This window comes from Neopelma chrysocephalum, unplaced genomic scaffold (genome assembly GCF_003984885.1).
Source record: "Neopelma chrysocephalum unplaced genomic scaffold, ASM398488v2 Primary Assembly neopelma1_42, whole genome shotgun sequence".
Classification (NCBI taxonomy): Eukaryota; Metazoa; Chordata; class Aves; order Passeriformes; family Pipridae; genus Neopelma; species Neopelma chrysocephalum.
The window spans coordinates 15,437,622-15,452,016 of NW_020897700.1; the positions used below are offsets into that span (position 1 = coordinate 15,437,622).

At 35.4% G+C, this 14,395-nt stretch overlaps 1 protein-coding gene across 1 annotated transcript in view; it reads right to left on the reverse strand.

Annotated features, from left to right (window-relative positions):
- The window catches only part of TLL1 (tolloid like 1), a 132,278-nt gene that overhangs the window by 27,327 nt on the left and 90,556 nt on the right, over window positions 1-14,395 (reverse strand). The window contains exons 10-13 of the mRNA XM_027676769.1: window positions 9,832-9,934; window positions 8,514-8,630; window positions 7,348-7,493; window positions 1,074-1,269 (exon numbers count right to left, since the gene is read on the reverse strand). Coding sequence (XP_027532570.1) covers window positions 1,074-1,269; window positions 7,348-7,493; window positions 8,514-8,630; window positions 9,832-9,934 — 562 coding nt within the window. The remainder of the gene's footprint in view (window positions 1-1,073; window positions 1,270-7,347; window positions 7,494-8,513; window positions 8,631-9,831; window positions 9,935-14,395) is intronic.

Genomic DNA, 14,395 nt, shown 5'->3' on the forward strand with positions numbered 1-14,395 from the left:
GGCACTTTATCTCCCACAGAATCAATCTGTGCATTATCCTGAATTCATACTCAAAAACAGATTAACAGAATCCTCAAATCCCAGGTTTTCATTCTACTGATATTAAAGGGAATAGGATGAATCAGGGCAGGGCAAGGGAAAGGAATTGTGTATTCTCTCTACTAGCTCTGAAGTATACCCATGAGATTCATTACTAAAATATTGCTCAGATGTTAAAATATTGTTTCCTTACACCAGGACAAGTAATTTCTTAGGAATAAAACAGAGCTCTCCCTCTCATGCCTATAGTCTTCAAAGTTATAACTGTTTACACTGAAAACTATCAGTTAGGGGAAGAAAAGCCACAGTTTGTGTCTTTTCAAAAAAGCAAAACTGTTCTTCTGGTGGCATGACCTGTATTTCAGGTGTCGCCTTGGTCACACCACTGCCAGTGGCTTTAACCATACCATGGGCAGCACAGGATGGGAATTACACTTCCCATACACCAAATGCTTCAGATATAGCTGCAGTTGTATGGCACCCTCCTCTCCCAAAAAGCCACCCAAAACTGGAGGAAGACTGTGAGGTCTATGATTTCTCAGCTTTTTTTTTTCTTGCTTACAGAAAGTAATAAATTGATAAAGTAGCCTAACGCAGCAAATGGATTAGAAAAAACCCACATTTAGACAAAAAAAAAAACCCAGACAAGAAAACAAACAAACAAAAACCTTAACAGAAAAAAAACCCCGTTTGCAATTATAATGTTTGTATTTGATAACACAAGTCTAAAAAAGCCATTTTTTTACAAGATTAGATATGTTTCAAAACTAAACTGATTAATTGAACCTGAAGGCAGTAGAAAGTTGCACTGGTTATGTTCCTTCATTCTTTGGATACATTTTACAAGGAGACTCAAGTGCCTCTATTGTTTTGTTTTGATTATATTGTATCCTGGGTAAAAAATATGCTGGAGACTACAGAACTGCTATTAGTAGAAGAAGATTGAGAAATATTTTTAATATCCTGTAATAATTTTTCTACTACAAAAAGAAGTGATAGGCTGTTCACAAATCCCAATATGCTTTAACATTTACCTTTAAAAAAGTTAGCTGCAAACCCTGCTTTGTTAACAGTTCCATCAGAAACAAACTTCATCCACAGTGTATTAGAGGTAGATCTAATGTCTTCTGGCTTGTCATAGCCACAAAAGTGACCAATTAAAGGACTGTTTTCATTTGTTCCATCTCGAATTTCCAAGTAGTCATATGCACAGTTGTCATGTCTTTCAATCTGTAAAACATAATTATCAAAGTGACCTATCTGAACCATAAATATCAAATATCAATCAGATAATATACAGAACTGGAATTTTTCAAAGTTAAAGTTAGTATCTCTGTTTAGGGTTCAAACATCAGGAAGATGAACAAGTATCACTGAACTTCTTTTAACTCTACTTGTTTTCTACAAGAAAAATTATTGAAATTTTACAAAGGACACAGCAGTCTAACTGTAAAAAAGTAACTAAAAAAGACACTCTCACCTCTAAGCTTCCTAATGTTCTGCCAAATTTCTACTCTGAGCCCAAGTCCTCTTTTCTCATGTACACTCAACTAAACAAGATTAATGGTTCAACAACTAAACAGGTCATAAATATCCACTGTTTTTGCAATATTAAAAACCTTAATTTTTATTAATATGATAAGATTTTTAGACTCTTTCTTCATCCTCCACACAGTTAAAAATTTTGCATTTGTCACTATTCACTGATGTCGCAGGGTAAATGTAAAAAATTGCTGGGCCTAAAGAGTTTGAGGCACCTGTAGGATTGGATCCAAACACACTTGTAAAATTATCAAGTCTTAAGTAGTCAACAGAACAGAGGACACAAAAAAAGTCATAATTTTTCTGCAGCTGATATGTCTAGTTTCCGTTGCAGGATTCCTGATTTCAGGTGTCGTCTTTTGACTTTCTGGGTCAATGAGTGAATCTTTTCTGTACTGATGGAGAAACCTACTGAAAACAGAACACTTGAAAATTTCCCTTCTCACTTAAACTTTCTGCTGGATGACATCCAAACACAGACTAATATGTGAGTGGGCACGTGTGCATTCTACTTGAGTAACAAACCTTGTGCTCTTTATACATAATAGTATTTGCAGAGTCAGTCAGAATGGGAATTACATCAGAGAGGAAAGCAGTAGCAGCCCAAATACGACCCTACATGGAGTCCAGATAATTTATGATGCTTATCTTTACTGAGAGAGTATCTTTCCCAACAGAATTAAAAACCCTCATGAGCTGGGTTGTTTTACTGCCAGAATACCTTATATCATTCATGCAATATAGCATCTTAGTTATAAAAGAATTAACTAGATCCAAGCATTCAAAAATAATTCCTCTAAGAATACTATTGTTCAACCAACTAGTTGAATCATGAGGCAAGTTTAGGAATGGGGGGGATGGGCAGGGTAGCAGGATCACAGTCAGATAAAAAGGGTTGGAGAAGCCTCAAATTTAATTCAGAATATCCAAATTCTGTTAAAACAATAACAAATTCAAAACCAAACCCATAAAAATCCACATTTTATCTCCAGAGATTTTCTTGCACCTAAGCCGCACAGTTAGTGCAAGTGTTTGCTGCTAGTCTGCTCTTATTGTGCACTATGACCAACACTAAGCTCAGTAACCACCACAGACTAAGGAGCTTTCACTTAGCACATTAGGATTTCTGCTTCTTTTATGTAAAAGGGAAAATTGGGGGAAGGGACTGTATGATTTCATTGGATTTTAATGGCACTTATACTTAACATTTTTTTTTCCAACGTTCCAATTCTTTAACCATTTACATGCATAATTTTCTCCCAGTCACTTCTCTGGCACAAACCATATTGCCATTTATTGTAATTTCCTAGATGTTTCCTCAGGAATTGCCCTGGGCTAGAGTTAGAGTGAGAAAAGTCATGAAGATTTGTGGTGCAACTACCTATTGCTTATTTGAGTGGCAATTGTATGTTTACAACTAATGCACTCAGGAATGTATCTACCTGAGCACTGGTAAGTTTTTGATAATACCAATTCCAAATTTTCATTAATCTAAATAATAAAGATTAAACACATTATATCATATTCCAACTTGAAACAAAGTCTGCCTTGTTATCACTGCAAAAATCATACTACACTCTGATGTAGAAAGAAGTGAGCGGGTCCAAAGATCACTAATATCAGTGATGGAATTGTGCATTTTCCCCCCAGCTCCATGACCATTTCACTACTCAAGGCTTTTAATAAACATCAGTTTTTATCATGTTTCCATGTTTTATGGGCAATATGGAAATTATAGTTATTCACTGGCCCAGTGCGGCTCTGAGTTGCATGTGTCAAATTCCCATTGAGGTGAATTAGTAGTTTATTTTCAGAGGATCACTTTTTTTTGGGCAGAAGACAACAGCTAAAAATATATTTTGCATAGCAGGAAGTTTCTAAACTTCCTAAGACTATAAAAATCAACCAACATACAAAGTATTATTGATTTTCAAAAAAAAAAAAAAAAAAAAGGTGGCCATTCCAACATATTTATTTAATTTTAGCATATTACTAGTGCAAATAATGCCATTATTATTATCAACATTATTATATTAAGGGATTGAAGTGTTACACCTATATATAACCCAACAGATAAGTACTGCGGTTTTGAGAAATTATAACTGGTGTTAAGGCACTTGGTAACCAACGAAAAAGAACTAGTATAAAATATGCTCTTCTTATCTGTACCTCAGGTTTTAAGATGTCGTGGTACTGTCATCTGGGAACACTGCCATACAAAGATCTATTATACTTGCAATAGTCTCTTATTCCTCCTACTTCCTCCTATACTTTCTATCCTTCCTATTCTCTCTCTTATTTTTCCTACTTCCAATTTGTTCCTTGAGGAATATCTCCTCTAGTTAATGAAGAGACTCCTAGGGAATTTGGTTGTAACTGGACTGATCCCACAAACCTTACTTACTGGAACATTAAAATTTCACAAGACTGATATTACACGTGGATGAGAAGAAATATGTGAAATGTTAGCAAATTAAAAAAAAAAAACATAAATAAGAATGGTTTACAGAAAAATGCATTTCCTATAGGAAAATGAAAGATACCATTGGCTCCTGAAGGCCTTGGAGGAAACCCTAAATTTGGATGGCATTAGAGAACTAAGTTGAGAAAATGACGGAAAAACTCCTAAGACAGGCACAAAAGTGCAGGAAAACACTAAGAAATCTGGAGAAACAGCAAGCCAGAGACATTATCAACATTCATTGTCAAAAGAAAAGAAAACTCCTTATGTGTAGTTCAAGGTTTAAAAAAAAAAACAAACCAAACAAACCCAAAAAATACAAGCAAACAAAAAAAACCAAACAAACCAACCAAACAAAACAAAAAACAAACAAACAAAAAACAAAACAAAAAAACCCAACCCACAACAAACCAAATGACTTTAGACTAAAATATTTGGTTCAAAATTCCAGAGCACCTTTGTTTGTAGCACTCCTCCAACAGAAAGAAAAAAAGGTAAAAAATTAAAATTAAAAAAAGAATTCAAAACTTACAAAAACAAACAAAAAAAAAGAGAGAAAAGGATATGAAGAGCAAATCTGGGAGCAATTCTATTTCAGGAAAAATCTTCCATTTACTTTTTGTCATTGTTAATTTATTTGTTCATAGAGTCAAACTGCAGTACAGCTAAACATATCTGCCTCAGGTTGTAGACTTTAATCATAAAAAGTGGCCTATATGCCTAGTGGAATCAGATCAGATAAATTTTATTCCCTGACTTATGTAAAAATAATTTAAATGAACACTATCTGCACCAAGATTAACAAGGCAACTCAAACGAGACAGATTAATATGGATCAGCTCTACAAACCCTCTGGATTGCCTTAGCTGGTGAGACTGCGTGCTAACAAAAGTTATTTAAACAAACAAACAAAACCAACCTGCTAACTTTGAAAGATCAGTATTATAAAGGTGACTATAACAATCAAAAAGATGGAGTTACTAGACCTAACATCTCTACTGCCATGCAGACAGTAGAAATTACAGTAGCAAAATAAGAAAGAGTAATCCCACACTCAGTGGAAAATGCGTGTTGCATTTTGCCTGCCCACAGCAGGCAAAATAAGATGACTCATTCATACAGTTTGGAAATCTCAGCTTCCCTAGTGCTTTCCTTTCACAGTGAAGGTTATTTATACAGTTATTTTTTCTAGTATTACATATGGATAATGAGAATTCTTCTTACTTAACTGTACCTTTCAAAGGATAGAGAAGTAATTTTCCCACAAACACACTGCAATAACTCTTTGGCCTGACATTTGCTTTCTTCAGTCTCAGCTGGCACAAAGAATTGTGATTTTTTTAAACAACTTTTTGTTTTACTGGGCAGCACACCAAGGATTCAGTCCAGAGAGGGACTTAGTATCAAAAAACAGAACACCTATGTTCAAGCGCTTGGAGCTGAAATGGAAATCAGACCCAATGGTGAGTGTCTAGGCAAGGCACTTCAGAGCAGTTTCCAAAGCAACTCTCATTCCCAGCAGGGAGCCCGGTGGACAAGTCAGTAAGAAATGCTGTAAAGACAGATATAACAGCCTTGTGCCTTTCTGGGGCACCTCATTTGGTGCTCAAGGGCATCTTGCCACTCTGGAATTACAGTTCAGACTCTCCCTGGAAAAGTATGTAGCTTTCAAGTCCCTACTATTGGAAAATTTTATTTTTTCCTTTCAAAACACACACAGCAGAACCACCAGCTTGAGATTACTGCTGAACTATACTTCTGCTCAATTTCCTCTTTCTTCTTATGAGGTGTCAGTCCACATGTTTCTCCTCTAGAGACTGCCATAATACTAAACAGTCTGGGGGAAACACTGGACATTTCTTCCTATGTCCTTACCCACTTGCCTACTAAATTGGGCTGTTTTGCTGGTCCTTTGCTTCTAATTACTGCCTATACGGTGAGGCAGGAGCATGCCACCTTCACACCTGTAAACAGTCCACAATTTTGTGATTAGAAAAAGGTCCTGAAAGATAAGCAGAAATGTAAGTTTAATTCTCCCAGAGGTGATATTGAACTGAGGTCAGCTCAAGTGATAATGTATTGCATGTGTAAACCATTGCTGAGCAACTGCATGGAGATCAAATATTGCAGCAAGTCTCTTTTGCAGAGGCATAGTGCCATTTCCTTTGTGATCACACCAAAAAATACTGTGCACCAATGGAAGACTAGAAAAGTTCCATATCTAGTCAGTAAATTATATAAAATTATTGAAAACACTGTTTATTTTTAAAAGTGCTTAAATAAAGAGACTGACATACTATGTTAAGCAATCTTGAGCCAAGTCATGCAGACTCTGACGGGCATTTGGAAAACTGTTTGGGCAGGGAGAGCTGATCTTATCTGCACTAGAGCTGATATTAATTCAGGATTTAAAAAAAAAAAGGGAAAATTAAGTAGAATCTGTGAAATTATTAAAATTTCTATACTTTATATTCATAATTGCTGTTAAGTCCCAAACCCTTACTCTCTCATGCTCAGATCTTTCATCAGTCATAGCAAAAGTGTGCTATAACCCTGAAGTCTGTCTGTAAGAATAAAATGACAGGTTAGAAATTATAGCTATGTTTACTATACCTCTGCCTATGTACACCATAAAGCCAAAAAGTTTAGATTTTTAAAATGTCATTACTGCTGAAGTATATTCAAAAAAACAAGTAAACTCAAAGTGTTTTACTAAATTTGTCTACAAACTTCAAGTCAGTGTAACAGTGTAGGAATAAAAAAGACGTATTAAATATTACTTTTTCTTTGCTATGTAATAGTTTACCACTGTTTAGCAATGTTATACTCAGAGAGATGTACACTAAAGACATACTAGTATGACTCACCATGGCTTTTCTCTTCCCTCATTAAATATAGGTTTGTAATCTGAATATAAGCAGTTTGGGGTTTTCTTGTTCTCAAAACAGAAGCAAAAAACAGTGTTTTTTTCTCCAGACACATATTCCTTTTTAACGATAAGATTTAGCAAAGATAAAAAATCCTGGTTATTTAACAGAATATTAAAGTAGCCCTGCTGAACTGGATTATGTATTTGGTAAACTTTGACTATTTTCAATACTTTAAACATTGTCATTCAAATATCATAGAAAACATGAAAAACTTTAATCTTGAAAATTTCTGTGGAAGGGAAGGTTTCATGGATTCTGGAGTTAATTTTTCATAGAGAATTCTTAAATTTGTTCACAGGTTTAATAAGTATTCCCTTAAATGTCACTGTCACTTATCCACTAGATGCTTTCTTGAGATTAGTTAAAAGGCTTTACCTCAAATGCTTGAAAGGTTAATCCTACATTGTAGTTTTCTGACACTGTTATTTTCCACACACATTCCTTCATTGGTCTGTAGTCATCAGGATAATTGGGAGACTGGATCTGGCCTTCATTTTTGTGGATTTCACCTCCACAGATAGCTGATAAAAGCATAAAATTTTTGTTGTCAATAATTTCCCCACACCCAAACTTTATTATATGCTCCCATTTTTAAAACTAATAATAAGATTGTTCTGGAAAACGGTTAAATCTACCAGGGACAAGTTACTGGAAACACAATCCATTTAAACCATTATATATATTTCAGTTAGCACATATCAGCATTTCTAACAGCTCTAAACATGTCTACAATGTTCAGGAAGGTTTTGTAATCATGGATAATCTGAATCTATACATTTTATAGAATATATTTATAAAGTCAAAATAAATTAAATTTTTGTTCACCCTTGAAACATATTAAGTAAACATTATTCATTAATATTTATTAACCTTTAGAAAGAGACAAAAGAAACCAAAATGTCATATTTTATAACGGTCTATGCATTTTAACCTACAGTTTATCACTTCAAGCTTAGACTGAATTTGAAGAAACAGCTAATATAAATAAAAAAGTATTTTCATGAGAAGCACATGTGCTTTTCAGTGTCCATTCTGATAATCATGTAAAGATCTGTGAATATCAACTGAATCATAACATTTACTACCATAGATTCAGTATTTAAGAAAAGAGGCTCTATTTTAATTAAGTGAATGTTGACCTGCTAATATACTCGGTGTGCGAGAGTGCCTCTGTTAACTAATCCCAGTGCACACGGAAAATATAAGTCAGATTTTTCTGAAGAATACACAGAAAGTACTCAAAGAAACCTTTCCAAGCACTAAGCACAAGAACATGCAGATTTAGTTAATTAAACAACTGGTAAAAAATATTTGTGGATATTATCAGTGGTTTCCCTGGAAAAGAGTTCAGCTGAAATCTGATCACAGGAGGAGCTTCAAAATGCGCTGTCTAGAAAGTTAACACCTACTGTCTCAGTAATAAAATACCAATTTCATACTGGTTTGTTGCTGTTGCTAGTTTTGTTTTTTAATATCTCAAGGTATCCAGTTAATATTTTTCTTCCATAATCAAGTCATTTTTAATGCTATAAGAAGCTTACCTTCATAAATTGCTGCAAAACCTTTCCCAACCCAGTTGCTGCTGCTGCGGAACTCGATCCACATCCTGCTGTCAGAGGATGCAAGGACTTCTGGCAGTTTGTCACCACAAAACCTGCCTAAAAACATGCAACCAGTAACTGTATTTTCTGCCGCCTCTGAAGCCAAATGCTGCAAACATTTATACAAGTGTTTAACATTATAAGCAGAAGTGGCAGAACCAACTCAGCGGAACTATTCATATGCTTATAGTTAAGCATATGTGTTTCTGCAGATCAGGACCTAATACACAAAGATTTTACTATAAAGCTTTCACTACTTCTTTTTATTGCAGTCAGGCTCACAAATCTAAAACCTTAGGGGAATTAAGGAAAAAAAATATTGTTAGAGATTGTTTCTATACACACATGCATTATGGAAGGGAAAGTGAGTACTAATCTTAAAAAAGGAACAAAATCTAGGTCACATAGTAATACTGCTTATTGTGTCTAAGGACCAAAGAGATTTAAAAACTAACATCTAAATGACCCTATTCTGCATTATCCTCTTAAATTCTGCCTAGGTGGGTGAAATTTCTGTTTTTCTAGGTGATAGAGAATGGGAGAAAAGTATAATTACTGTCTGGTCTTAATTTCTTCTTCCTTCTTTTCTGTTCAAGGCCAAGAAAATAGACATGCCGGTTAAAAAGCTGTTGTCTGTGTCTGGGCAGTAGCATTACAGGGGTAAAATCTCCCATATTTAATTCTTCTGAATGAAAAATAGGATGGCTGCAGCTTTTACGTATCAGTTGCAAATCAAACTTAATTCATTATTGCTTTGCATGTCTTTTCCCTGCAAGAGTAGGAAAGGACATACAAAGTAGAAATAGAAACAATCTTCTATTCATAATTTTAAAAGTACAGAAACAGAGTTTATAAGCACAACTCTATACCAGGTGCTCTCATGCACAGTGAACGTGCTTATCATGTGATCCATGGATTTAGCATTACATGCTCTACAGACATGTCTGTAAACTATTTCCCCATTTCTGTGCACAAAACTCTGGCAGCTTCTTATTTTGACATCTATAAGCAAAGGAAAAAGTTACACAGTTAGTAGTTTGCATCTTTCCTCACATGCAGCTGCGTGAAAGGAAGGCTTAAGGCTTGAAGTAAATAAGCAACTTATTTGAGGCCATTTAGAGGATTTTTTCCCATCCCCAAGTTTAGATACATTATAGACACCTAAAACCCAAGAGCTTTGTTGTGGATTCACCAGCAAGTCCACTGAGACCAATGAGTGTGGTAACAATAGACAGTGCACCATTTAAGAGTTGCATACCAAGCAGAGGTGATTTTCTCCAGTAGCCATCCCTTACTTCAATATAGTCATACCAACAGAGACTGCTTTTGTAAAGGTCCATGGTGGTGAAGTTTAAAACAATCTGTAATCAGAGGAGAATATCTAAATAAATCAAGTGTGATTAATATCAGAAAAACAATCTCAACAACATTCTGCAGAACTGAAGCCAGAGTGGTCACCAGTAACAGGATTCCAACTATTTAGACACTTAACCACTCCTCAATTATTTCTTCTAGTAAGTATAAGTTGCTTGGGAACATGAAAAGTTTTATTTTTCATTTAATCTTACATACTTGAGCAGATTCGAGACAAACTACTCACATTTAATTGCTCATGGGGAGCTTTTCATTAAAAAATAAAAAATTGAGAATGTTAATAAGGTAAAATAACTTGCTAATATAACTTTAGGTATGGTACTTCATAATTCTGCCAATTCCTCTTCTATTACATTCTGACTATAATCAACACTGACAGCTGTAAAAAAATAAAATTTGTTTTATTTTAGTTTGTGCTTCCTTCCACTACTGCTTTGACATGATATTTTATTTTTAGATATGTAAATATTGACAATGATGGACACTAATTGTGAAAGCAAGATCACTAAAAAGAAATGGTATACCATCCCTTAATGATTTTAATGAAAATGTAATAAAGCTTTTTATATAGAAATCTGAGTTTATATCGAGTTTTATATAGAAATCTGAGAAATTTCTGGAACTTTTGAACTTGGTCTCCCAATTTTATTGAAAACATCTCTAAACAGGCATATTTTCAATACTTACTATGAGGACAACCCTTACATTGAATTACACTATCCCTGTTTTAGAAATACTAATGCTAAACTGCCATAAACTTACACTTTTAACACAGGAATAGGATTCATCCTGATCACACGTTGATACAATATCTATGGTTTAGACCCTCACTGGCTGGTATAGTCTTACCATCATGTCCTGTAATTACAGGGAGAAATCCAAACAAGAAGAGTCAAAGTTGCTCATATTTTGTATTATAAGATCATTTCCAATTAATACCTTTCCATTGGATTTAGGTGTATTTGGAAAAAGAACTCATCTTCTTCTGTATCAGTTCCTCAGCGTATATAAATAAGTATTTCAACCTAACTAAAATACTTCACTGTTCACATTTGAGCATAGAAGTGGTATTATTTTTAGCTTTGATCCTAGGAACTCACAATTGAAACTTGCCATTATAGAACAAACACGAATTGCTGCACAGTGGCAAATACCTCACACTGCAAAAATACATCTCCATGGCAGCCTATGAAACAGCTGTGAGTGTCAGTTGAAAGGAGAGGAATTTACCCTTAGTCCAGCTGCAAGTTAAAAATATAACACTATAAATGGAGCACTGAAGCCAGACAGTCAGACAGGATGGTTTACCTCCATCTCTCAAACTTCTATGTTACATGCACCCTTTCACAGATATCTAAATCATGGGACATTTTGCCTTTACTACTCAGGCACTCCTTCAGGAACATGTATTGAAGAAATAAATGCACAAATATCATCAGAATTCCCAAACCACCTACTTACCATGTAATTCTCCATGAGAAATATTACAGATCTAGCTAAAAGTACAAACATTCACAGGCTTTACTCTGCTTCAGTTTTTTATTACATTTCCAAGTGCTATTTGAATCTACCTCGGACAATGGCAGAGAGGTCATTCTCTCATTCACAGAGCAATTCTGGCTGTCCTTTGCAGACTTGTTCTCCTTCAACTTGTCCTTTAAATAAACAGGCCACACCAACCACAAAACTTTTGTTCTTCTCCTAAGATCATCCACTTTGCAGTTCAGATTCCTTCTAAACTCTTACCTTCTCTTCGTCTCAAACCATAGGTAGGTATCTCTGTATCTAGCCACACTACTTAAAACCTTACTGACCTCATCAGTCTCATCCTTTTCCACCCATGCTGACTTCACCCCAACTGTGCAGTCAGAGAGGTTCACAAGGGGAAGTCTTTTTATTTGCCCAGATGAGATGCAAACAGCTGGATTAAGTCAGGCTACCTTCCAGAGCTGCTTAAGCTAACCCAGCTGGTTCTGTTGGAAGAAAGCTATGGAAGCCATAACCTATACCTCCTCCATTGTTTCAACTGTGTAGAGCCTGGAGGTCTCTCACCAGTCTAGCCACAAGTTTGCCAATTTCTGTGAAACAGCTGAAACATCAGATTTCTCTATTCTTTTTTGGAAATTTGCCTTTTTCCAAACCTTAGTTGCCAGGAATGGGTTGAGGAATTAGGTGTGATCATGTCAATGTCTCAAAGTGCTGCTATCTAAGTGGAAATGATTAAAATTTCATGAGCCTCCTCGACAGCCCCCACCTTTGAAACTACATGAAATAACCTTCACAGCCTTTTCTCACCCTGACATGCCAAGGTATTTGATGATACAGCAATTTCTTAACATTGACCTGAATGCATTACCTGTACATAGGCAGAACTCCCAATCTGTCACAGCATGATTTCTGGTCAGGAACCAAACAAGTGTAAATATATTTAAAATTCTGATTTGCAATTCTGCAAGGTATTAAACAGAGCTACGGACAAGGCAGAGCTTGTTTAAAGGAGACAGAACAACTAAAAGGCTCCATAGGAAAAATAATCAATGGGTATTTGTCAGCACAATTAAAGAATTACTGATTACACAGCAGATTCGGTTGTGCTACTGCAGCTTCAGAGAGAATATATCATAACTCCTACTACCTGAGATAAGAAAGCACAAAATACATAGAAAACACCAGGTAGTACTAAGTTTCCTGTAGGTGGCATTTTTTCCCTATATCAATCTAAGATTTTTCTGTCCTATTTTATCATTCATGTAAAACCTTAGGAAAAATTAAAAAGTAATGTAACATATTCAAGAGGGCAGATTCAAACAAGACACTGGCACAGTTGCATCTCCCTATGCCAATAAAATTTCTAGACACCAGAAGGAGGGATTTGCCCTGGAGGAGGGCATACAGCATTACTAACACCACCCTTCCTCAGAGATTTTTCTGTGTATAGATATACTGTGTACAGCTGTTTACCATATAGTCTTAAATCTTGAAAGTAAAAGGTGAATAGACTGCCTTGTTTTACTCATGGGAACACACACATTTTAGGTTGGGCTGGCAATTTATGACGTCTTATGAGTAAAAGGAATTCTGCAGCTAATGCATACCACTGCAGTCCCATCCTTCATTAAATTTCTGGCCATGAAAGACCAGAAGAGTCCTTACTTGCAGAAAGAAGCATGCATAAAAGCCCTCTGAACTATGTTCAAACATCTATGTTAAATCTCAATAAATAAGAGACAAGAGCTAGACAACGTTTTTTCAGTTTATTTTTAGGTGACTAAAGTGCTTACTGACATTTCAGAACATGATGTGATGTACTTATATGTACTCTAACTTCCACACAACATTCTTGAGATTTAACAGGGTCAAAGCAGCAAAGCAAGAAAAATTAAGTATATTTTGATTTTCCCTACATTATGTGAATGTGTTATCACCATTTACTGAGAAAAATTGACATCAAGCATAATGCATATCCAAAGTACCGTGATATATGCATTAGCTAAGATTTAAACATCATGGCTGCAAGTTGGGTCCTTTATCTCAAGATAGCCAATATCCTATGGGAATAGCATAGACAAAACAGAGTTTCTAGCACAAATATCATTTACTTCGTTCTTGCTGAACTATATGGAGACTATGAGAGCTGGAGACCATAACAGTGCCCCTATGGACACGACTTGTCATGTCAATTTTCAGTTAGAAAATTCTGCTTAGTGTTTTCCCCATTTGGAGCAGCAGGTATGATTGAAAGGGAATCAGCCCTTTTACACTGCTGACTTCAAGACAGGGGCTTTCCCCTGTTAAGCTTTTTTACAACATAATAGAGCTCCAGTGGTGGCTGCAAACTCAAGACACAATGGTAATACAAATGTATTACAATTACACTAGTGTCCACAGATGGGCTGACACAAAATTGGAGTATGCTATGAATACTTAAGCATGAACACTAACTCATATATCAATATTGTTTTCAAAAGCAAATAATTGTAGATTTTTTTTTTTTTTTGATGGAGGGATGGAAAAGAAACCTAAACCATTTTCATTGTTATCCCAACAATGTCTAAGAAGCAACACAAATAGTGGGAACATAAAACGACCTATCTAGACTAATTTGCATCCTTTGTGCAAACTGTCTCTTATTCATCTGTTTTCATCTGTTTTTCCCTGACAACCTGTAGAGCCACCCATGCCCTCCCAGCACAGTGTCTATTTTTCCTCCTGTCTCTGGCTCTTGCCCAGAGGATGGCAAACACTTTCCAAATAATTTTGCTTTCAAACCCCACAGTGGCAAATGCTCCTACAGCTCCTCAGGATCTATTAAAACATCAAGAATATATATACTTGGCATCTACCAGCATGCTGACCTGAAAGCAACATGGAATAAAGTAATACAATCAGGAAAAAACTAAGTCTGATATATATATATATATATATATATATATATATATATATATATA